Here is a 26,523-nt window from a genome sequence, read left to right on the forward strand (position 1 = left end):
GTTACTTAGGGTGACACTTAGACGATACTTGTGAAAGCTCTCTTGACTTTTCCCAATAATATGTGAAATCTCGGGTAGCGATATCTGCTTTCGCCCCACCATGTAGCAGGTGACCAAATAACACAAAATCTGCATTTCTCTCTTTTGGATATTGTAGTTCAATGTTAACACTTGCTGATGGTTATGAAAAGGGAATCATAATTAAAGCTAGAAAGTGGAGCTAGAAAGCTCCTTGTTTCTGGTGCAGTTGGGTGGTCTCCATCAGCAAACTGCATTCATTCCTCTACTTAAGGAGTACTGTACAACCTTCTTGCTCGACTGCTGGAGATGGGGTTGAAGTACTGGCTGTTCTCAGGGGCTGGGAGAGGGCAGGCATGGAGAGATGTGTTTGTTTCCTGGCACATCAGACAGGTCTCAGCTTGGTCCTTTAGCTTTTGGGTTGTGGTAGGCAAGTGACAGCAACATGGATGGAACAGTGTGAGGAGTGTGGGGAGACTCACATCATCATCCCTCTGCTCTAGGCTTTGTAAGATGATTTTGGTCATTGCTTAAAAACAACATTGTTGTCCATGATAGTTTGCTGCAAGATTGTTCATGATTTAAATGGAGTTGTGGCCATGACCTGTGACAATGTGATGTTTCTTGATGTTCCATTAAGATCAATGAATGTAGTGCAAGTGATCCTCGAGGCAAAAAGGAAGAGTCATCTTATCTGGATTTATTTTTAACTTACCTTAATTTCTGCAACATTCTTCCTCATCTGTGTGTTCAGTAGACCAAGCCAGGTTTTTGGCTCTCTAGTCTTTCCTCTAAGAGCCATTGACAGATACATAGATTCAATGACTAAAAACGCTCTCATTTTTATTTTTTTTCTTCTTTTTTTCTTTTTTTTTTTTTTTTTCAGGATGACATAATCCATAATCTTTTAAATTCACTAGGACACGTTGGTATGGCTGTTGTACAGAGCCTCTTGTCTAACCTTCAGTCAGTGACTCAGCACAGTGTTCCTGGATCTAGTCAGTCTCTCTGCTCTGTCCCTCTGTCTCTCACCGCCTCTGCATCTTGCTTTCTTTCCTCGCTTCCCCCCTTCTCCTTGTGTTTTTTCCCTTCTTGTTTGTCTTTAGAATTTTCAGATTAGTTTGGAGAGCCAGATAGTCCAAAATAAAGTGGATTTTAGCAGTGGCTTCACTCGTTCATTTAGACATTAGTCATTTGGGTGACTGTTGCCTGATTCATAAGTTCGTTGCCAAATTTAGGTTGCAAGAGACCTCAGTATTCCTGAGCTTTAAACAATTAATATTTGTTATTTAAAGTCAGCCAAACTATAAAACTCAAGGAATTGAAAGCAGCATTCATTAAGTTTAATCTTTTGGTCTGCAGCCACGTCAAACTGTGAACTCAACCATTCATTTTAGTGGAATTTTAATGTCTTAAGTTTAAAAGCAGTAATTGAGCTATATTGTAAATTGCTAAAATGCAAATACGTGCTTAGTGATCTGGCAGCTTGGTTACGAGCCTTAGATTTTGGTCTGTTCCCAGGGACTTGTGTAGGAGAGGGCTTGGGGCTAAGGGAGGAGAAACAAACAAAACCCCTGTTATCTCTAGTCTAGTGGACTTGAGCAAATGAAATGCTGTGGAGTAGTAAATTGTACAGGGAGGACAACTCAATGAGTTGAGTATGAGCTCAATAAATGCACAGGAAAATTGTATGCCATGTAGTGGCAGTGTCTTCTCCATTTTTCACATTTTACACTGAAGTGGAAACAAGATGTTGTGCTTATTTAAAAACAAAACCAAAAACCCCACAGCTTGAGTTAAGGTCAGGAGTACAGTTTTGCTTATGCATGGACAAATGCTGGTGTGACTTCAGGAAATAATTGCTAAGGGACAATAGTTTTATGTTTTTGAAGGGGAAGTAAATGAGAGAGGATTAATTCCACTGAAAACCTGGAACCAGTGCAATGAAAAAGGGTAGAGACAGTGAACTGGGAAAGATTTTTGACTTGTTCTTAGGTGAGTTCTCTAATTAACTTTGACCAAAATGACAGAACTTTAATGGTCATTGAAAGACACTGAGTTTTAGGAGGTTAATTGCCACTTTGTAAAATGGAACATAGACTCATTGTGTCAGGCCTTCTCTCATGGTTTGGCAGGACAAACATGCCTAGGAATGCCTGGGTGTATGGGTTGGGGATTTTTTCCTGATACAGATAGAGCCTAATTCACTTGGGTGCTTGGGGCATCTTACCCAGAAGAGGTAGGGAATGAATGTTTCAACTGTGGAATTTTTAAATGTGTGGACTTTATTTATGGGAATGATTAGAGAATATCACTCTAATTCAGTGAAATTCCTGAAAAACTAATAAAGTTAGAGCATTCAATGTTGAGAGTGCCTTCACTACTCAGTTTAATTGCAGCACTAATTAGTAGTAGTCTTTCTGCTGCATTTCATAGTAGATATTAGTAGACAATGCTTGTTGCTTTTATTTGTAGATGTATCTGACTTGGTCTTTCTGATCACATTCATTCAGACTGAAATCTAAGGAGAGGCCTCTGCAAATTGAGCAGTGACAGCATTATAAAATGCTGTAAGGGAACAGTTAACCCCAATTGCACTTTATTTGGGCTATAACAGTACAGAAAGAGAAGTTTTGTCTTCCTTCGAGAAAGTTAAAACTTGCTTTTGTAATAGCTATGTAAGAGGCTGGAACAAGCAAGACAGTTTTGAGTTTACAGCTATATCATCTAATCATATTCAAAATCAGTTTGCTTTCTGCAAGCAGAAAAATCCCCTGAGCTATCTGCAGTCCCTGCAGAAAAGGGTGCTTTGAACAGGAAATAAATTTGTCCAGTAACTCCTATTTCATAGACTGTTTGCCAGTTATTTGCTGAACACTCCAGCTGTGCACTCTGATGTATACTGATCCATTGGCAGGTTTGCTGAGGAACCACAGAGGCAGAAATGGGGATGTGTATTCAACAAGGAACGTCTCTTTCTAGCCTTGCTATGTTAAACGCGTCCTGCAGGTAACAGGAGGTAGAAATGCTCCAAAGGGCTTTGGAAGCCCACCTGTGGTCCAAAGAATTACATCACCATCCAGAATAAGTATCATCAAATATCTCATCCCAAGAGGGGAGAGTAACTTTTGGCATGACTGATTAGTTCCTTTTTCTGCTTGGACTCTGTATCAATCCAGCTATATTTAAGTGAGCTTCAGTAGATTAGTCTTCAAAATTGTCAGGAACTGAGATTTCCTGCCTTTCTCAGAAAGGAAGAATGAAATTTGGCAGTATGTATTATTGAGTCCTGCTTAAAACATGGATTTGAAAAGGGACTCTGATAGAATTTCATATAAATCCCTTCTCCCAATCTTCTGCTGCTTTTGCCATAAGGGATGAGTTCACGTGCGAGCCGATTGTCTTCTCTTCATTACTCAGTCACAGGAGTGGGGTGTGTGTCTTAAAAACCACTATCCCTCATTGGTATTCCAGACCTTTTAAGGCTGTGAACTGTGTTCTTCTTTGGGCAATAAGCCTATGTTGTCAATTTGCACTATTGTATTTGTTAAATACATTTTTTGAGCTTTGATTTATGACTAGAAGCTTCCAGTATCTTTTCAGAAGCAATTGGAAGCTTCTGAATTTTTATCTGTGGTTGGTTACAACTCTTTCCAGTAGCAGTACTTCTTTGTTTACTCTTTAGGTTACCACTACAGATGCAAAAGCAAGGAATGGTATCAGGAATGCAATTTCATTTGATGTACAGCTTAAATGTGAAGAATGCTCTGAAAAAACTGTGTGATTTAAGTCACTGTCCTTAGAGCTCTTCTGATTTTTCTTAATTTGCTTTTCTGAAGTGCAAAAGTTGTTAAATCAAAACTGCATGTGTTTGTGGTTATTTTGTATTCATTTAGTCTGGGTAAATTATATGTAGTAATCAGTCCAGGGTTTCTAATCCCAAACAAAACTCTGTGGCCTGAGTTGATAATCCATAACTGAATCTGAATAACTGAGTCTGAGTAATTGGTGTCAGGCATGGTCGCCAAGGTAAGACCCCTTTACATTGGCTCACTGTAGGTGAAGGCATAGGTTACAATTGCACAAGTGTGAATTCTCTAGTGGCAAATAATGAAATGCCTGATACAATTAATTTTAGGAATTGCATTAAAGTCCAGAAAAGACCAACTCTACTTAAGTGGCTTGCATATCCCTTAGTACATTTTCACCATGTATACCAAATGTTTTGGTGTTGTAAAGGATAACCCTGACTATTTTCCAGGTAGATGAAGTAGTTTATTTGTCTGGTAGTGTAGAAGTACATCTTGGATGCTGTGGTAATTGATTGCAAGTGCATTTTGGGAAATTTAGAAGGTATATGAAAAGAACATGACATCAAGTATTCTTTGAAGGAATTTTGATTATAGAAGGAAGAATATTCCTTTTTGTATAAAACACCCACCCAATTCTCCAATTCCTCTCTTTTGTGAGGGGGGTATGCAATATTAACATGGGGAGGACCATTAAGAATCCTGTGTTTTAGGTAGATTGTGTTGCATGATGTGCAACTGTATATGAAATGAGCCTTACCCATGTTGTATTTTCAGTAATTATCTTATTTACTCTGTAAGTAAAGATGTCTTAAAAATTTCTGGCCCTCATTTGGGCACCACTTGCTGAATGTCTGAGATATGGATCCTCTTTTATCACTGACAGTGTCCTTTACGGTTTCTTTCTTTTAAAAATTATATAGCTGAAGTCTTAGGGAAAAAGGTTTTAAAAAAACAACCACAATAAGGAGCAAAAGCAGAGACACAAATATAAAGCTACCTACTTAGGAGCTTTGTTTTTGGTCCTGTATTTGCAAATGTTTGTTTCTTTATTCAGCAGATTTAATCTCTTTCTTGTTTCATTTCAGCATAAAAATAAACCACATGTGGTGACCTTAGCTAGGAGCCACTCCATTTCCTCAGCAGCTGCTGTTCCACGCTGCTTGTCTGACAGACGGGGCTAGGTCACGCTTTCCAGAGGACACCCTTGTGGTCATAACCAAGTTGTAAATGTCACTAAGATTGTTTCTGAATGCCTATCACAAGTGTATCGCCGATTCCGAAGCAGATAAAGTCAGCCAGAGATGCAGTGGGGAGTTGGGTCTCCCGGAAGATTGCCGTGCAGCCGAACAGCAGCAGGAGTGTGACACGCATCCATAAGCAGCGGCAGTGCTGTGACAGTTCTGTAGCCCTGAGTTAGCAGCCCTTTGGTAGAACTGACAGCACGCCTGCAAAGATAGGGAGGCCTGTTTCAGCCCCATTAATGTTGTCTTGAACGTGAGCCTGCGGTCTGGAGAAATGATAAATGTTCAGTGATTGATGATTTTATAGTCCCAGGGCACTTGGGATCATTTCTGGTAGCTGTGAACAGTTTTCCCTCCTCCCTTAATTAGGCCTGAGCTTTAGGTTTCTGAATGAGAAGTGACTAAGTGTGAATTGCGAGATAAGGTTTACACAATGTTTTTCAAAACTTTGGCTACAAAGGAAGTACAATTTTCAGTGCTAAGTCTTTCATATTTTGGTACAGAATAAGTGATTCAGTGTGCATTTGGTAATTCTGAAGGGCAAATGGCATATTCGTACCTTTATACAGAAAAGCTGACGGGATTTTGAAATGTCTTGAGGAGGGCTTCATGTAACTGGGTTAATTAAAGGATACGTACAGCCAAGGACTGCTTTGTTTTCCATCTCCTCTGCCTTTGGTGTAAGCTTTCAATAAGCTAGTGTTTCCTGACTGTGTAAGGGCTGCCCCAAGTCTCCTAAGCTGGCTGTGCTAATGGTAGAAAAATGCAAAAAAGTGTTTCAGTGCTTGTTTGCAAATGAGATGACAAAGTTTATTTAATGATTATATGGAAGTAAACCTTTTGTCAGTGAGCTATGCTGGTTAGTAATGTGATAATGTCAAAATGCCTATTAATCTGTAACATTAATAGCAGGCTGCAAGAAGAAATGGAATTTGTTCTTCTCATCTGCACCAACATTTTTTTCCTTAACATCAGTGACTCTTCCTGAACTTTTCACTGAATTTTATTAATGCAAACAGAAAGCTTAGCGGGGAAAAAAAAAGCTGTGTTGCAAGTTCTTCAGACTAATTTTACTCTCTGTGGTTAGTGATTTAACACTAAGAGGATTCAAATATCAAAATATCTCTGTATTATTAAATTTTTAGAAATCTTGTCCACGAGGACACAGCTTATTAAGAAACTATGTGGTTTCTTTTTGATGGGGAGAAAGTAATATGTGGGCAGAGAGTAATTTCTGTGAGATAGACCTGAAAGCCAACTTTTGTGATTAATGACCAATTGTGACTCTGCACATTTAATTAGGAAAGTGTCATTACACTCAATTAGCAGGGCTGCCAAATAATCTGTTTAATACTCTGGTCTTTTTTTCTCTAGGGTTTTGCAGACAGTCCTCATTACAGTGATCACTTGAATGACAGTCGATTAGGGCCTCATGAAGGATTGTCCCCGACACCTTTCATGAACTCAAATCTGATGGGTAAGTAGGTAATTCTTTACGAGTATCCCCTCAAAGCCTCTTTGGTCAGAAAGAGACATTTTTCATTCTCTTGTCTAGGCCTGACATGTCAAGCATCTGGAAGTTGCTCTGTTTCTCATAGCAACACTGACTTTCCTATTTAAATCTTTTTATGTTGTATGAGTTTCTCATAAAGGCCATTATCCAGACTTTTTAGAAGAAGAAAATACCAAAATTTTCTTAAGTTGATCTAGAAAGCTGATATATTTTGATTTGATGTAAATTTGAAGTTATTTTAAAGATTACTTTTCCTTAATTTTGTTTGAGAAGGTGTTTATAGCAATTTTTAATTTCTACATTTTAAAATACTTTTTTTCTAACATGCAATTCTTGAACTATCTACCTATCTGCTGTAGGCTTCCCTTCAGGTAATAATTTGGGGGCTTGCTTCTTATTTTTAATTTTCTAATGTCTTTGCTATTTGTTGTATTAGAAACTCTGTCACTTCTAAGAAATAGATGGAAACTCCTGCTTCCAGACCTGTTAAACATTTCCTGCTTTTGAAAGTGGAAAAAAGGAAGCAAATGGTGTATTTTACTGTGGCCTTAGGTATCAAAAGCTTGCTTTCAGTGCCTGAACTTTGTGTTACCTGAAACATGTTAATGTCTTATGGCATTGGTTGAAAATTCATCTTTTGTGTGTTCCAGTTTGGAATGTAAAACTGTTGATTTCAAAATATTTAATTTGACAATACTTGGTCTTGGGACCTTTTTCGTTTTGTATCTTAGATTTCAGGATGACTCTGAATATTAGTCCTGAATTTGTAAATTTCACATTGTTTCACTTCTGTATTCCCCATCTTGTAGACATGACCTATTTTGTGATCTCAGTATTGTCCTTTTAAGACATAGCCATGGTAATCTAAGTGGATTACCTAAATCCAAATCCTGGTGGTCTGCAATTTCTTTTGGAAATCTTTCTACTTTGCTCAGTCTTTGTTTACTACTTTAATGTTCTCTGAAACACAGACAGACAAAGCTCATCTATTGCTGAAAACAGAATTTTGTTTAAGCTTCATGTATGAAGCTGAAAACAGGCAATTTTAAAATGCCCATCTCTGTAGACTTTGATTAGAGAGAGGACATGTCAATTGGTCAATGACACTTCTAACTGAAGACAGCAAAGCTAAAATGTAACAGTTATTTTGATAATGCAAAGTAGACTTTCTCCAAGTACTCTTTCAAACGTTGTCTTTTTTCTTTTGTAGCAGAAAGCTAAAAAGACCAGTTACTTCAATTGCTTCTCCAGTATTTCGTTCAGTAGCATGTATGGAATGTCTCAAGGCTTTGTATCTGATACTGATTTTCTTTCACAAAAATATATAGCAAAGTTTGATTTATTTTTTTTAATTCATATTACCAATGGCAAATTAATTGCTCATGTTTTTAATTTAAACCATCCAATTTCTAAACAATATATGCCTTTAAATATATGGCAGAAATAATCTTCTAGACATTTCATTTTTATTGAATAGACAATTCTATTAGACATAATAGAATTACATCATTAATACAGATTTGAGAAGAAGCCTCCATTTAGATGATTTTGTAGAGAAGATTAACAAACTGCAAGATATGTATGTGTCAGTCACCCAAAGCAGCTGAGAACTGAAATAGTTTTGTAAAGCTTTGTGGCTAAGAGTTCTTAGGGATTTTATTTTCTTGAAGCAAAAGTACTTCATTTCCTTCTATATGCAGCCAAGAATTACAGAAAGCTTTCAGTATATATCTCTATGGTATGTTCACACGAGAACTCTAAAAGTATGTCCTTAAAAGTATTCCACTTGTGGTTTTTGGCTTATCATAACAAAAAATTATGTTCATTTTACTTATGTTACTGTATAGGATGCAGCTTTGTATATTACACCTTCACATCATTAATTTTTGCACTGTATTTTAATTGATGGTGAAAGTTTGGAGAGAGGAATGATAAAAGCTACATCAAAACATAGAGTAGTACCTTTCTGTGTGGTACTGCTATCTGTGTTTATAGTTTCTTTATCTATTATTGAAAAGAAAAATGATAATTCTTCTGAAGTTTTTTTTTTAAACAAAGAGATGTTATAGAGGTTTTAATATCAAATTGTGGACATGTTCCCATAAACACATGGGATGAATGAACACATTTATGTTATTAGCTGATGTAGACATACAATATTTAAGGTGTTGGTTCATTATTTTGTGATCTTTGGAGTTTAAAAGGAGATGGAGGAAGGCAAAGAACATGAACTTGATGAGCTTATAGGAAATATCTCACTAGCTAATAGCGATGATTGAGCATCTGGGGTTCCACAACCAAGATCTAAGAAATACGTCCCTTCCCAAAATTTTATCACTACTGAAATACATTTCTGAAATAGTTAAAAACTATTAAAAAAGAAGAAGGGAGAGTGACAACATATTTCACCATTGCTGTCAACACTTAAGAGTACCATTAAAAGAAAGAATTGTGTGTCAAGGGGATGTTGTTGTTTTGTGTATTATGTTCAGCCGTAAGCATATTTGCCTGAAGAGATAGTGGATTATAAAGTGCCACTGTCTTTCATGATGGAGCTCTCAAACATTTTAATGATCTTGTACATTGCAAAAGAGAGAAATTTTGTCTAACAAGAGTTGATAATGATTCAATAATGAACAATTTACCACAGAAAGATGCATTTCCATATTCATTTAGATATTTTTTGAAGTGTTTTGCAGAGGAAGTAAAGCTATTATGCTGGATTGGTTAGTGTTCTTCACTAATGAATTCCAGAATTATCGTGTTGATTTGGTAGTATAAAAAAAGAAGGGCTGTTACTTATATTTTGAGTAAAACCACTGAATCCTCTTGGGACCAGCATAGTCTTTTGGTATCCATAGAGATACGTAGAAAATCAGGCTAAGATATATTGGTGGTATTGTAGCTCCATTTAGACTTGATAATCTTTGCTTATTCAACACTTCTCTTTTAATTACATTCTAGAAAACTATTCACAAGAATATGAGATTCTTTTCTCTGTAATTATGCTGCCTTTTAGTACTCTGCACTTGCAGGGAGAGGTCAGTTTTTGCTAGGGCTCTTCAAGCCTGTGGTATTGTATCTTCTGTTGTACTGTTCCCTGGACTTTATTCTCCTGAGCTTTTTTACTACTACTTACTGGGAAGAAAGAAAGCAAGCAGATTATTCTTGAATATAGCTTAAAGGGTTTTTTGTTGGTCTGTCTTGAAAATTTGAAGTGGGGGAATTACTTTCTTTTGTGTGCCTGTCTACAAGAGGTAGAAAGGATAACAGCCAAACTTTTGTGCTCCATGTTCATCGTCTGTGAACTGCACAGTTCCACAAGGTTGTATGTGACAAAAAGTCATTAAGAAATTTAGTCAATAGTGAGTGAAAAGACAGTGGTTGGACCTTAGCTTTCTAATTTTTCCTTGCTTCCTTGTTGAAAGTTTTCTTTCTAATATATTCCCTTGTTTTCTCATTATTTCTTTAATTAGTTCCTTTAAAGTTTAATTGGGTTACATTTTAGAGCTCTAGGTGTTTCTGAGCTAGCAACAGGGTTTGAAGACCTGTCAATGAAATCAGAGATTCTGAATGTATGTAGGAGGATTTTAGATTGTCTGCCTCATTTACTCATTGACTCCAATAGATCTGCTGCAGGTTGTAGTTACTAGTTTATTTCATACCATCTGGAGATTTTGTAACGCTCACCTGTGTTAGCATCCCGGTGGCTTTGCTTCTCTTCCAAACAAGCTTCTGCTGGGTAATGCTATGGTGCTTTCCTATGGCCAGCTTTAAGAAATGGAGGGACTGACCATGCAGAGAAGACACAACAGTTGATATTGACAAGGTGGGAGTAGAAACTTGGTACAGTTATTAGAGCTACAAATTATTCAGATTGTTAATAAAAATATAGCTCTTTTTACTATTTATAATGTTAATGTAGAGGGTAAGTCTGAGTCTTCTCCTTTTGAAATAAATAGGTGAAAGAACCAAAGGTAGTACTGGCAAAGGGAAGCAGAGTAATACATGTTGGGGGTTTTGAAGTGTAACTTCCTTTCCTCTTGGTTGTACTTGATGCCCTTGGGTCACTTGGGTGTTTTTTCATTCGGCATCAAAAAACAGGGTTTCTGAGTAAATTACACCTATATACACCGTGAATTTTACCTTCTCTTAATGTTTAGCACTATTGTTCCAGTGTAGCAGGGGTTAATAGGTATGTCCTGGGTAGAAACTACTGTGTGAAGGGTGGCAGGAGCAGAGAGGTGCTTCATGGATGGAAGCCGAATTTCAGGAATTTTCAAAGCTGGTCTTTGGGTTACTGTGAAACTCACAATGGATTTTGTGTATTAATCATATGATTGAGAGATCAATATCTGGATTGGGATGCCTTCTGGTTTTAGAGTTATTATTCATTTAATTGACTTGATTGCCTGATTGTGCAGGTTTCTGAGAATGGCTGGGCTTCTGCAGTGCAGCTTTCAAACTGAAATTACTGTCTTAATTTTTATTGCAAAATCTATTATTTGACTTGTAATTTAAGAACCCCAGTTGGCTTGGTTAAAGTAGTAGGTATTTTTAGAGATGAACATTGGAGAAGCATTTTCTGAAGCAACATGGTAAATAGGTGAAGCCTCTGTAAACCTTCCAGTACTGATACTGCTGTTGAACAGCTGATGTAAGCCTTTAAAATCATAATTTATGAAAGGTTATTTTCAGTAAAAGGAGAGGCTTTTGAACTTTAAAATACAATTAAAAGAAGGAGTGCATCTGAATTGGTACTCAGTTAAGAATCTAACTAATCTTCAGGAAAATTGCTAGTTTTCTTCCTCAGTAACCCTTCAGTAAAAGAATTTTGGAATTGGAGAGATCTTGTTATCAAATGAGTTTATAATGGTGAAGGCAATAATAAGAAACCAGTAAATAGTTATTAAAATGGTGCACATTAAGAATGATGCCGTTATAGTTTTTGCTAGGAATCTTGTCTTAATTATCTTTTAGGAAGGGAGAGGGCAGATGCAAGCAGGGAGTTGGCAGACCCTCTGTTTGTCCAAAATAATAGTTAGATTTCCTTGAATTGCTTTCTACAGTCATTAGTATTTCAACACATGAAAAAAAGCACAGGCATTACAATGGAAATTAACTCCAGAGATATGAGTAATAGCAAGATTGATCTGAAATAATTTATATGCAGTTACATTGTTATTAACTTGGAGAATGGTGGGGACAGAGTATTTTATATCCTTTGGAGAATTCATTAGGAAGAAAGAGGAAAGTGTTAAAATAAGAAAATGACAAAACAGTGACATAAAAAAGATTATGACAAGTGCTTTGGTCTATATCATTTTAGGGCAGTAAGTGGAAAGAAAATTGTAAAAGGATACCTGATAAGCTTCACATTCTGCATAGTTATCTGCCAAATATTGCTGAGCTGAGATTTTTACTTTTGCCTAGTAAAAAACCCGGAAGTATAAGATCATCCACAGTTACAATAAATACTTAGAGGTATTGGTACTGAGTCCACCACAAGCCATAGACTGTCAACTTCCCACGCTGAAAAAGTTCCTTAGCATTCACTAACATAACTGTATTGTATATACAGTTGCACAGTATTATGTTTGCATTTCATTGAATCACTTATTGTTTTAATTATTAAAGCTAAAATTGCCAAGTTACCGGCTCATCTCTATGTATTACATCATGGCTACTTTTCCCAAAGTAAGTGTTGCCATTGCTTCACCCCAGTAATGCTTCTTGCCTTTCTTGCTTCTCATAAGTTTATGTTTTTTAAAATAATCAGCATTTTCCAAATCATTGCATATAATGAATCTGGCAAATGAAAGATTTCTATTTAAGCTCCCTTCTAAGATTTTCTTTTCCTTTTGGGGCATGTCACTCTGTTGAATTGATACTGGTTTTATATGATAAAGATTGGCTAAAAGCCTATTTTGACTTTGGTAGTATTTTGGGTTTTAAAATAAAATTTCAAACCCAGAGTAATGTTTTAAGTTAAATTTATTTCTTCTTCTCTTCCAGATAATTATTTGAATAATTTACTTCACGTATGAATATATAAAACCGCCATAAATAAATTGAGGTTTCTTTTTGTTTGTTTGTTTCTGTTTTGAATGCTAGCAGTCCTTTTGTTCTGGAGTGTTTGTGCATCTGGCTGTGTCCCAGCTCTGGCGTGGTGTGTTGGGCAGAGGCAGCTCTCAGACCTGGGCTCTGACACACTGGTTACTGCCAGCACACAGCCGCTGCTCCGTGGGCTGAAGCTTTCTAGAGTTGCGGTGCTTTCTATCTGCTCATACAGTTTCAGATTTTTTTATTTTTTTTTTCCCCAGGTATTACATTAAATAAATTCCACTCACACCAAAGAATTGCTCTCATCTGCTCTTAATTTTCCTTTTGTGGAAGCTAATGGGTTTCTGGGAAATTAAATTACACAGTCATTTAGTGAAAGTGCTAAGTGCAGGGCATTTTTACCCTTGGGTTTTTGCTCACGAGAGCGTGTGTTAAGCTTAGTTTTCCCTTCTGTTTATGGTAATATTTCAATCAAATAGCTTTCCTAACATTTCTTTACCTACGGTAATACATGGAGGCTTTCTCCGCACGCGGCGGGGGGCTCGTGTCCTTTGTAACGTTATGCCGTAGCAGGTGTCGGCCTGTGCTCTCTGCCCCGTGAGACTTTGATCTCTGTGCTGGTGAGCAGCTGTGGCAGAGGGGCCCTGGCAGCGCTCCTCAGGTGGTGCTCAGGTGTGCCTGTGCCAGGTAGGGCACAGCTGCCTGCCCGCCCTCCTGCCTCCGCTCGCGCCCGGCGTTCCCTGGCTGCGGCAGCCGCGGGCACAGGGAGCTGAGGAGGGCATTCTCCCTCCCTTCGGTGATCCGCTTGCTCAGGAGTGCGCCCGAGCCTTGAGGCGCTTCATCCTCAACCATTCCGGAGTACCACGCACGTTCAGACTCAGACGGGCTTTGTGTCTCCGGATCAGTGGTGGAGTTGTCAGCAGGCTTAGTCTGCAGTGCTGTGGTTCAAGGAAGAAACCAGAAAGGTTTTCTTTCTGTCAAGTAAGCAAGTGAATGAATTTGTACTTGAAAACCCATCAAGCTGTACAATTAAGCATTGTGCCAGGAAGAGGTGATGATTCTTTCTCACTGGATACTATCAGTGCCCCAGGTATCTTAAAGTGTGCAGTGTGTCCCACAAGCAGAACTTGCAGCTCTGCTGGTCCATGGACAGTGGTGGTGCTTGCACCGTGCACAAACGGGAGAGAAAAACCAGAACCTAGTGCTAATTGTGCTGGAAGAAGATGAAATGTTGCCTTCTTCAAAATGGTCTCGCGCTTGAACCCAGATTTTTTTGTCATCCTAAGTACTTTTGAATTGCCAGTCTGGGAATAAATATGCAGTCTGTGGCTTTTACATTTTGAAATATTTTAGTTCTGATAAAATTTGTTCTGCCAAGCTTGGGTTTTAGTTAATGCAGTCTGATACATTTGAGTGTTGATTTATTCACAGTGTACTCTGCCTCTGAAAAGGGGAATAAATAGTAATCTGATGAAATTTTTAAGTCTTGTATTTCCTCTTTGTTATAACATGTCAGTTTAGCTGCTGCAGGGTATGTTTATCTGTTACAAGGCTCATCAGTGCATGAAATGCTGAAAGGGCATATTTCTCTCCTGTGGTTCCTGCCATCCCTGGGCACTTGTAGATGTGTTCCAGTGGATGGGATCAGCTGGGTGAAGCTGTAGGATTTTAAATTTGAGTCTGTCTGAAGGCGCCAAGCTCCCTTCTAGGGAGGAGGGGGTGATTCTTTCCCATACTGGTGATGTAACTTCCCCATAAGGCAGTTGCTTAGGGATCTACATAATAACTATTACCCTGTTCAAATAGGAGGCTGTAGAAAGCTCACTGGTGATTAAAAGATAATTTTGTAATTTTTCATGGCTTGTCTTTGTTTTGTAATAAAGATGTTTGCTTATCGCCAGGTGCATAAAAATCATTTACTTAATCTCTATTTCATTCCATTAATTTTTTTTCATTCTTGCATGCATGTAGCTATAGCCTGTGAGTTGTTAGAGGTCCAGTTTTTAATAAATGCAGCAGCCTGTATCCAGTGATTAAATTCTGAACTGATCAACCAAAATGTTCTAACTAGGCTGCTCGTGCCAAAACAAGTGGCTTTTGTGATTTGGGGCATTATAGTATTTGCATTAATATGATTCGAAGTTGCTAATAGTTTTCTTTAGAGATTGGGTTTTAGTGAGTCAAATGGTTGTTGCTGCTGGAAACCTGACTTTGTTTAGATAACAGACATCTCGGAGGGAAAAACAAACCAGATGAAAATGAAAGACATAGTTTTATTTTTCAGGTACATGGGGATATTGGACCTCTAATACTATGGTTTTTTTAATTGCCTGAGCAGCTGCTGCATTTTCCATGGAGCTGTAAGATACTGCAGTTGTGTGGTGCTTCAGCTACATAATAGATGAATGGGACAAGTATCGTTAAAAGAAAACAAAATTTTTAAATTTGATTTTGGCAATAATGTCTGAACACTATTGCTTCAATCTAATATTGCACCAAAGTTTTGTTTTAGAAAAGTGGATGAAAGACTTTAATGTAACAGAAAAGTGCAAAGAGCAGAGGAACTGGTCTCATTCTGTTAAGAGATGGTTATATCTTGCTTTATTTGAGAGGCTTTCTTGGTTGGTGGCTTTTAATATTTTTTCCTGGAGGCTGTCAGCATTGTCAGGTGTGCAGATTCTGATGCATGTGTGTAAATTGGGAAGTCAGATGAAAATTCTGTGGGGTTATTTCCTTGGCATCCCCATGGAGGGTCACTTGGAAAAATAGTGTGTGTGGAAGTTTCACCAGGATGGCATTTGGTGGAGGGAGGGTGCTGCTTGGTTGGGGTTTTTTTGGAAGGTGCTCACATGGGTCCTCCATTTGTAGATGAAATATGAGGGAGAGTTGATGCATAATTTTATGTGATAGCCTTAAATTGAGAGATGAAATAAAAAAGGTTCATTGAAGTGGGAATGAGGAAGAAGCACGGTGGCTCCTATTGAGATGAGTTGATTGATTTTACTGTTTTTTGTAAAACTGGCAAGGTCTGGCCTCAAGACTTAAAGGTAGTAGGGAACCAAAGGCAATAAAATATGTAAATGTACAATGTGTAAATTCAAATTGGAATTGTATAGACCATGGGCAAAACTAGTGCTATCATCACAATAACTGCAGTGAAATTTTAATTTATTTCCCATTGTCATAGGGATCACTTAAACAATCCTGGCACTTTGGATATGTGCAATACAAATAAGGCACCTTGCAATGTCTTCCTCTTATACAATGGGACATAGAAAGCAGAAGTCTTGAGAGTAATGTGTGACTTGTTAACAGTCTTGTACGCTTCAAGGCTGATCCCTGGGGTCTGCGTTGAATACCTAAGTGCATGACTGCATCATAAATAAACTTGTATCATGTTTAAAAAATGTTCTGCAGTGATAGGAAGGAGTGTACTTGTTTGCTCTTTATCAGGATACTGCAGTTTTAAGTATGTTTGCTCCATGGTAGGAGCAAAGAAAAGTTTTTCTTACTATTTTGACGTGATAAATAACACTTCTGTTTCTGACTGAATTAATTTCTTTCCTATTACATCATTTATTTATTTCACATATTGCAAGTCCATTACAAGCTGTCACCTCAGATTTAATTTATTTATATAGTAATTTGAAGCCTTGAGGTACTTCCCAGCTTAAACTGATTGACCTAGAATCAAAATTTACAAAACTAAACTCCGTACAGAGACATATTTCTTAAATTATGCCATACCTGCCTTAAAAGTTGCATTGCATCATGAAATATTGTAGAGAATCTTCTGATCATGTAATTCTGACTCCAAAGGAATTTGCAGAAGCTCCTATGTGTGTTATACTATAGAAAACATTTAACACACCTTAATACTCTACCTATCAGTCAAAAAATGACAACTTCTCTCCCATATTTGTAAGTTCTTTTTGCTTTAATTTTGAAGGAGATTTTATTTCCTTCTGGATATGCTGCATTTATTGTACAGCTTCAAGTTTGAAAGGTACTGGAGTTGGTATGGATATCTTAGATCAGAAACTGAGCTCTTGCTTATTTTCCAGGGTACATTTTTCACTTTATGTTTAGAGAAATGTCATGTTTTCACCTGGCATGAATTAGGTCTTTCTTCTTAATGATAGGTGAGGTGATTTTTTTTTTCCAGCAGTTCTGTGTTCTATGGTGAAAGATCAGCTAATATATTTTACCATCACTGAAACAATTTTTCTTTACATCATCTGGGATTGATATTTTTAAGTTTAAGATAAATGTCACTAGCACTGCTTAAATGCAAAGTGTTTAAAAATTACTTTAGATATAACAAAGCTGAGAAATCCCTATGCCTTTTTTTTTGTGTGTGTGAATCTTTTCACATAGCTGGGGACTTTGTAGGTTGAGCTGTGGGAGCACGGCCTGAAGTCACCTGTTCATGTGTCGCTGTGTTTACCTTGCACCGCTACGATGTTCTTGCCCAGCATAGTGGGGGCTTGAGGGTTATTTTGTTTTGTTTGATTACAGAGTGGTGGGAGGAGGAGCGATGATTGCCTTGTCTTTCTGAGGCTTGGCTGCATTTTAAAAATTTTTTTGTTCACTGCTTTTATTCATCAGTGACAATTTATAAACAGTGCATGTTTCACAATGATTTCAGCCTTGAGTGCCAAACAACTGTATGATTTTGTTCCTTTGTTTGACAGCTATCTGGCACTCGGCCCTGGGCACAATTATAACAAATAGTTTTGTCCAGTACACTTGTATGTTCTTTATTTCAATTACATTTTTGCTATTACATTAGAAATGTATCTTTCTAGAAATGTGGTTCAAAAGTCACATGGTAAAAAATACCAAAGCAAACCCTTTTAAAATCTGATAAAGGAATTGAGTATAAATTTATTCCATCAGTATTGTGGAATTGAGGGAGGGCAGCAGGATAAACAAAGAGGGGCCAGTAGAAAAATACTGTTGGGTTTAGCTGGTTCAGTTGCAGAGTTGCAAACTATGAAAAAGACTATAGTTTGTTGGCAGGAGGAAAAAGCCCATGTGTTTCTCCAGTTGGTAACCCTTTTATCTAGGATAGTTTGTGTATGTATAGACAATAAACAGTGGGCTTTCAGCTATTTATTTAGAACAGAGTAAAGCTAAAGAGTACTTTTTAAATATAGAATATTTTCTGCATTGATTTATCTCATTTTACCCTCATAGAATAAAATCTAGAGCCCAAATGCCTTGAGCTCAAGGTACTGCATTTAGTTGGCTTGGAGAATTGACATTCTCCAATATGAAGGAGGAATGCTTCCCTGTTACTGTGCGCCTCACAGTTTCTGTTTCATGTGCCTCCCCCTCTCTCCCCAGCTCAGACACAGCTTGGTCTCATGATAGAGACATAGTGCAAATGCCAGTAAACCGATGTGAAATAAAACACCAAATGGAAAGGCAGTGATTCATCAGGAGAAAATGTTATCCAGGCCCCAGTTACTTTATTTCTTCTTTTAACCTGTGCTCTCAAGCATTGTTGCTCCCTTGATAATCAGTTTCAGCACTGCTATTGAACTGGAAGCTGTGTTTTTAAAGTTGCCATTGCCCTTCTACTGGTCTCTCCTACTATCTTGATGGTACTTCTACGTTGCTTTTTTGTTTGTTAGTGCAATGCAATTGTGTCATTGGTCCAGTTTATTTTCTTCAAAAAATGCTGAAGCCTCCGAGGTAGGAAATAAGGTAAACTTTAATTTACACTAAAATAATTAATAGAATCATCCATCCTCAAATCTGTAGAGTATAATTTTACTGTAGTCTTACTTTGTGGTTAAACTCATATTTTTGTCCCTTGAATGCACTGGATCAGTACACTGTTCCACCTGAGCACCTTCATAAGTGCACTTTGGGACTTTTCCTGGCTTTACCTGGCTTGTCTGTCTTCCTTGGTCTGTTGACTTGTTTTAACTCTCTTAAGAAAAGACCATTTTTATGCGGTTTTGTGGTTTTATTTTTGCTTCCTTCATCTTAAATATAAAGAAAAGGTAAATTCTAAAACTGCTTTTGCTCTGCTACTTGCCATGTAGTACATACTTGGCTATAATGCCTGACTGTTGAAGTCCAGACCACGTCATTTTTTTCACATTCTGTCTGGGTTCTTGTGGTTCTTTCTCTGTGCACCTGTTAGTGGCCAGTGCTATTGGTGGGACACCATGGTAGAGGAGTCTTTCTCCAACATGTGTCTTTTTGTTTGTTTGTGAGACAGTTGTATCCTCAAAATTGGCATCTTCTAAGAGGTCTTTAAGTGCAGATTCTGAACAGGGGTGCTGTGTAGTAGTGTAAATTTTCCCATTCACAGGACAGATTATTGGGCAATAGATTTGGAAGATGAAAACTTCATATTGCAATGAGGTATAGTAATGCATTCACTGATACTCTGTTAGAAATGCTAGAAGTTGTGGTGAATGGATAAGAGAATAATAAAAACCAATATAGGAAAATATATTTTCAAGTGGAAAAATAATAATTTATTGATGGCCAGCTTCTAAAAGACAGCAAAGCCAGGACTAAGGCTTAGTTACATTGGAGGAAGGAATATGAGCCAGATGATAAAATTAGACCTGAAATACTTTGAGTGCAAAATTAGTAAAAATTCGCTTGCTTCTGTGTTAGGTCAACAGCATGGCTTGAAGGGGAATTTTGCAGTTTTCCACTGCAAAAAGCAAATTCACATACACATTTTTCGTGCCCAGCATTTTGTTATTTGGAACATGTCCTTTTTACTGAAGCTTCTGAGATGTGTGTGGATGTTTTCAGAATGCTTGATCCCTTGTAGCATGTACCATGCTGCTCAAGGCAAGAATCTTTAGATGTCACAGTTGTCTTGCCACACATGATGAATCACTTTGCCTAAAGATTTTCTGCCCACAAAGCCTCTGGGGTGGCTCTGTCTCCCTAAGGATGTTCTGTTCAACTGGCCATCTGAGCTAACTGTGCTGTGACCAGTTTGTAAAGTACTAAATCCAAACTTTTTCACATTTTATTTCTGTCTGTACATAATAAAAGGGGTCATATGCGGAGAAGTAGTTTAGCTTTAATATTGCCTTGCACTTACTTCGTTTGAATTTGTTTTTTTTAATTTAATTTGTCACAAGAATCATGTCAAATGATTGTAACTTCAGGACACCATCCAAGATTGTTTTCCTAGATTTTCCCTTTATTTTTTATTTTTTTAATATTTCAAATAAACCAGTGTCTGTAATGTGTTTCATGACTTTCCTGATTGTGTCCCTCTTTGGATACATTGTGTGGTTGTATTGGCCTGTGAGACAGGATTAGTGACAGCTGGTGTAATAAAACATGAAGTTTCAAGATATTGAACAGGTATCTGATTGACTGTTTCCTTTCAGAGGTCCATAAATTTGTGGTGGGGAGCTTGGGAGACAACTCCAAGAAGAACATTTAAAATATATATGTTTTAGATGTTTTTAGGATTTAAAAAGCAATTATTTCTTTTTAAATAGCTCAAAATTTGTGGTAGGTAAACTAAAATTTGTATCTGGTTGTTCATATTTCATTTTCAGTGGGCAAAACAACATGCATTGCACACTTTGTTGCAGCAAATCTGTGTAAGTAATATACCAACAGTAAGACATAGGAAGTGGCAAATTACAGCAGGTAAATTTTATTTTTAGCTTTTTAAAAAAAAAATAAATTAATAATTATTTATATTCTTATACTTCCTGTCTTTTTGCCTTTGGTGTCTTTATGATAATATGTGTTCCTGTGTTCTCCCTCTGTGATCAGTGGAGTCCCTAACTCCCTTTGTAGCCTGTTCAAGGTCTGTTGTTTTGAGAAGGATGTGGCACTTCACCTGCTCTACTCCTTCCCCCTGAGAAAATTTGCGAGCAGACCTCAGCAGTGATTTTAAAAAGGGGTGGCAATGTGACTACCAACTATTAGATGGCATATTTAATCTTTTGCAGTTGTACAAAGAACCACCTTTTCTTACTTACGTCTTCTTTCTCCTTTCTGTCCTGTTGACCCTTTTCAAATATTTGCTTAAATAAGCATTGATGGGAGAACTGCTCATCTACTTTCGTTTTTGGAAGACAAATATAAATTTTAAAAAAAATTCCACAGACTTCCTTTTTTCCCCCCTGTGGATATTATTTTTTTTTAAATAACTATCCATCTTGCAGAAGATATTTTCACTACCAAGAACATACTTTAAATACAAAATAGCTCTGAACAGTGTGTACGTTCTCTCTATCATAACTTAGAAATCCTTTTCGTTGAAAATGTAAAAGATACCAACTCTTTAAGAACCAGCTCAGTAACTACTGAAAAAAGTGCCCAAAATATTCCTCATTGCTTTTTTTAAAAAAGGGAAAACAAACCCACCCTCAGCCTCTATGTTCTTCTGACCCTTCTTTGCAAGGAGATTTTTACCTATAGAAGATAAATTCTTGGTCCTTTTTCTCTTTTTCTCATTAAGGATTTTGGGTTTGTTAGCTTCCTTACATTTGCAGCTCTTCAATAGATGAAGTCTGCGCCACACTGAAAAAATTGTATTGGAATGAATGTCTTTTTTAATACCTGAAAGTATATCATGATTAGTTAGAAAAATGCTTATTTGGAAGTCAAAGCCAGCTATGCTTGCCCAAGGTTTAATATTCTTTTTTTTTATGATGAATCCAGCTGTGAAGCCTGAATGGAAATCAGACAGCTTGACGCTAACAGCTGATCATAAGGAGTCCAGTTAGGCAAAACACAAAATGAATCATTTTTGTTGACCCTGGATAAAGCTGAGTAGCGTCACTATAGTTGATTAGATAGAAGGGAGCAGTTAGGCAGTATCTAAACTTTAAAGCATTCACTGTAGCTGGGTTTGGATGTTTCTGTAGTAGTTAAAGAAAATTCGTAGTAGCACTGAAGATTTTCTTTGGATTTGAATGCTTATAAGAATTACTTCTGTGGAGGGAAGTATAGCCCTAATTTGAGCTGTGCTTTTGGTTTTAATTTCATTCATTGAGTGAATTTTTTAAGGCTTCTTTTAATATTGGGCAAATGTGTGTCTCTTGTTAGGGTAACATTTGCATTGCCTCCCTGTCATTTAACCATTTTCACTCAAAACTCTTTCAGTCTTAGCTATCAACTGTCATAAGCTTTAACACATTCTTGCTTATGTTTATTGTAAATATTAATTTTGCTTTATTTTTCATGCTGCGAGTAGTTCTTACAGAAATCCATTTCAAGATAATGCACTGATAAGATGAGGTTGTTTTGGTTTTTTTATAACTTAACTCATTAACTTCTAACTTCCTCTTTCCAAACAGTGGTGTTTGTCTAATTTTTAGTGACTGAATCAATCAAAGCTACTTTTTGCAAGATAAATTTGCTAATTTATACACTATATACTTGTGAATGATGTATAATGTTTTATTGATGACTTTGCTTCTGTATATTTTGGGGATAAGAATTGTAAGTAAATCTTCAGTGGACTCCTTTGCTGTAGAAAATGCTTCAGGAATTAGGTATTGTCTTCTTTATGGATTAAAATTTGTGTTAATGTTGTCATGATTCCTTCACTGATTTCAACAAACTGATTAAAATCTATTAATGTTCATCTTGATGTCCTTCCAGCCTATGTGACATAAAATAATTAGGTCCCTGATACCTGTGCCATGCACTTTTTAGAACTCTTCTCAGAAGTTCACTAAAGTGTGTGTCTGGTGCATTTCATCCTGTTTTTTGTAGAAATCCCCTGCTCACAAGCAGTACCACCTTTTGCTGTCTTGGAATACCCTTTATTTTGCGTCTTTGATAAATCTTAATCCTACTGTGCTCTAGTTCCCATGAAAGCTGAGCCTTTTTAAGGTGTAATTATGTCACAAGCAAGTGCAAGCAAAGCCCCATTGCTTTTCTGCCCTCGTCAGTGAGAGGCTGGGTTTTGTCTGAGGACCAGAAGAGGTTTAGTGGCTGGTTCATGCTGCCCACCAGAGTTCCCTGTGCTTTTGGCTTCACTCAGACAGAATTTTAGCACAGATGGACCTGGAGACATGAGCTGTCCCCTTGTTCTCTATCTTGCTTCATGTTTCCAGGTAAGGGTAAGCTGTACTGAGACACTTGGATTTTGGACAAGATTCTTTGTCAAACTCCTCCCAGCACTTTCCATTGGGGATGTCACCAGCTGTTAGTTTTTTTGGCTCTTAAGAGATGTCAAGTCTGTAGCATAGCCAGTGTTGCATATGAAGTGTAGTGAATATTAGTACTTAATTCATTATATGACATTTTCATTCCTTTTCAAGAGCTTTCAAAATAAAAGGAGCTAAATTTAATCTAAAAAATGGATCTTATTAAAGAAGAAATTCTGATTTTAACACTGTAGATTTCCCAAACACTGCAGTAATTAGCATTCTGTAAGTGCCCAGAATAGTACCAGTCATCAGGCCCTTAATTTAATAATTTATTGATTAATGATTTTTGTATTCTAATGAGGGAGAACACTTCCTCTGCTGCTGGCCAACATAATTTTACAAAAGGATGTGAGTATTCCTTTGATAATACTCATGTTTATTCTTTAACCCTTCCATGCTCTTCTGTCTAACACCAAGTGTGCCACTTTTTTATTGTGTGTAGTTTTTGGATTACAGGACTTGGATTTGGCCTTGTGGCTCTGTTAGCAAAATATAAATCCTTCTGTACATTTCCTTGAGATCTTTGTAATAGGGAAGGGAGGAAGTCAAGGAAAGAAGATTAGAAGGCCTGCAGCACCACAAATCACCGAATTATCTGGATGCTAACTAGAAAAAAAGTGTGCTTTTTGCTTCTGACATTATTTTCCCCTCTCTTTGTATTAATGAATTAAATTATGCTTTAGTTCCTTTGTGTAGCCTCCCAGATAGGCTAGGAGGAATTGCCATCGACCTAAAGCAACATGTAGTGCTTCAGAGTGCAACGTAAGAACTGTACTCTTATCGTGCCTACATACTTATTTTTCCAAGTTCTCAGCGATTTATGCTCAAAAGCAAAACTGAATTGGTTCAGTAGATGCTACATTTGCATAATTTTTAACTGTAAAATTTAGAGGTGTCTGCTCCTCATATAATCAGTTTAAGAAGTACATAAATAAAACTAAGCTCTTTGCTTTGGTACAAAATGGTGGAGTCCTACCTGGGTACTTAGAGCATTCTAAACATTGTATGTGTGTATTAGTAGTTTGTTTAGTCTTTTACACTTCAGTTGCAACTCATTTGACTTTTGGCCCCAAGGCATAATGTAATTCCACGAGAAGATGTACTTCTTATCGCATTTGTTTCCCGAGTATCTTTTTAACAGTGCAAATACTTAACAGTATATTGTTGTATGCTCTGGCAAAAATGTCACTATATCCTTATGTCCATAATGTTTATTATACTCCTGAGTCATCAATAACACAAACATAAATTAACATTTCCAATTGACCTTTTTTGCAAACTAGTCAAAGGCAGCTAGTGCTCTGATCCAAGTCTTGGCGTGTTGGGATCACATCGCATTGTGTACTTTTTTTATCTGCTTGTTTTAAGACTAATCTGTGATACTTGGCCTAAAAGAAATAAAATTCTTTCTTTCCCTGAAAGCATTGGTAAGCATATAAATAATTTTTTAAATAGTTTTTCTTTTTTTGTTGTTGTTACCGGTGTTCCTGTTTGTTTCAGAATTTTGTCTCGCATATCACCAGGTCCAGCAGCACGTTCTTTCATTGATTTTTCATCCTGCTTTGTCCTTTATCTCTGCTTGCTTGCTATTGTTCAGGGGTCGCTTGGTGAAAGGTGCGAGCGTTGTGCGGAGTTTATTTTGGCAAAATGAATAATGTCGCCATTGATCTGGGTCTGAGCCGACTCCTTCCTCGGGCAGAAGTTCTTAGCTTCAGGTTGTTTCCTTCTTGCAGGCTCTGCTCGAATTGCAGCGTGGAGCCGGTGGTTGAGCTCTACCCAGCACTCTATTAATATGCACAACATGACCGGTTTCGGGGGAAGGTTATTAGAATGCTGGTTTGTATCCTCCAGTGAATGAAATGATGTGTGATTATGAAGTCATCAGGCATGGACCAGTAAGGCTCGAGAGAGCCTCCCCCCCAGGTCCTGGGGGTGCCATTGATTGGTGACCATGTGTTTGTGCCCGATAGACTGTGAAATGGTGTGTTGCTACACGGCTGTGTTGCACCTGCGCCCCACCGAGGTGATTGATTGGTTTGGTCATGTGGAATGTTCCCATCTGGTCTGCAGTAATGTGTTTTTTTTGTTAGGGGTTTTTTTTTTTTTTTCCTTCCTTCCTCTTCTCTCCCATTTCCCCTTCATCCGCAAGCCGCGAGTGCTGGCTGGGGAGTCGGAGCAGGCAGTCGCAAAAGGCAGCGCTCGCCTTCGCCTTGTGAACAAAGTGGGGCTGCTGCGAGCGCTGCTCTCAGTCCTGCTCAGAGATCAGAGCTGGGGGGGATCATGAGCAGCTTTTCTAAAAAAAAAACCAAACTGGAGGAAGGACAGGATACAGCGACCGAACCCCAAAACCTATGTGGCACTGCAGATTTCGTACCGATTTTACAAAGGCGCTCTGCTATTGTAATTAGATTACCCAAGTAGCAGTGCATGTGGAAGATCTTATTTAACCTCAGGAAAGTAGTAGTTTATTTATTGAAAACTACTGATGTTGCACTTTAAATGCCAAGAAATTATTTTAGTTCCTTTAAAAAAAATTCTATGGTTACATTGGGCGGTCTTGTTTGATATTTCTTAATCTCACTCCTTTTTCATAATTGATCTATTCATTCCACTTAATGACTAATTACATATCAGAGCACATCATCAGCAGCATTCATCATTGTAGAATGTAATAATCAATGACATTTCAACAAAGGAAAAAATAAATATGCAAATAAGGACTCATTAACATTTGCATGAGCTGTTTGAATAATCACGTTGCTGACAAGGCTGTAATTAACAGAAATTGATGCTGAGTTCAGTATTTGATAGTGTGTTTTCTCAGCGTTTTATTGTTGTCACTGCGGGGGCTGGAATGAAGTTCTGCTCTACTTGTACCTTGACTTAGGCTTGATGTGATGGGTTGTGCCAGGTAGCAGAGGCTTCTGGGAGTCCTTAATTCATCTGTGACCTACACTTAATGCATAGAAAGATATTTACTTAAATTGCCATATTGCTAATGAAGGATTGTTAAATTCTTGATAATTGTATAACAACTGAAGGCAAACCTTCTTTTCAAAGTCAGGAAAACTGAAAATTATTCACTTTTTTTTTTTTTAATTGATAATCTTTTGCATGAGTCAGGCACTTTGAAACTATAGAATATATTATTTGCATTGAAAATGAAGTATTGATACAGGGTTTTTAGGGTTTTTTTGTCTCTTCTTAATCTGGCACACTGTATCAGTGTCAGGAGTCTTGAGCTTTATTGTAATTGAAAATCACTTGCTAAGGAAAATTGTGTAATTATGAAATGTACAGTGTCTGTCTCTTCCCCTCCCTTTTTATTATTGCAACTTTGCTGCCTCCTCCCTCTTTTTTTTTTTTTTTTCTTTTTTTTTTTTCTTTTTTTTTTTCCTCCCCTCCCCCTGAAGCTTCCTCTTTTTGTCATGGATATCATCTGAAATGCACAAAACACAATAAAGCTGTTTATGTCAGTTTTTTTGGATGACTGTAAGTGCTGATTATAACAAGTTTAAGGAATTTCCTTTGTTGAGTGTGTACCCACGCCATATGGCTCAACATGGAACATTAACTTGACAGGGATAATGGATTGTGGTATATGGAGACAATTTTGCCTGCAGCTTCACTATAACTCATTCTGGTTGGGGATCACAAGTTTATAATATAGGATGCAGCAAACATCCAGATGGATTTACTTTACATAA

General features: G+C 37.4%; 1 protein-coding gene across 7 annotated transcripts in view; it reads left to right on the top strand.

The window, feature by feature from the left end:
* TCF12 (transcription factor 12) overlaps positions 1-26,523 on the top strand; it is a 159,898-nt gene that overhangs the window by 47,700 nt on the left and 85,675 nt on the right. For all 7 annotated transcript variants that reach the window (XM_058847208.1, XM_058847211.1, XM_058847210.1 and 4 more), the window contains exon 6: positions 6,446-6,548. In XM_058847208.1, coding sequence (XP_058703191.1) covers positions 6,446-6,548 — 103 coding nt within the window. The remainder of the gene's footprint in view (positions 1-6,445; positions 6,549-26,523) is intronic.

The sequence above is a fragment of the Poecile atricapillus genome, chromosome 11, assembly GCF_030490865.1.
Source record: "Poecile atricapillus isolate bPoeAtr1 chromosome 11, bPoeAtr1.hap1, whole genome shotgun sequence".
Classification (NCBI taxonomy): Eukaryota; Metazoa; Chordata; class Aves; order Passeriformes; family Paridae; genus Poecile; species Poecile atricapillus.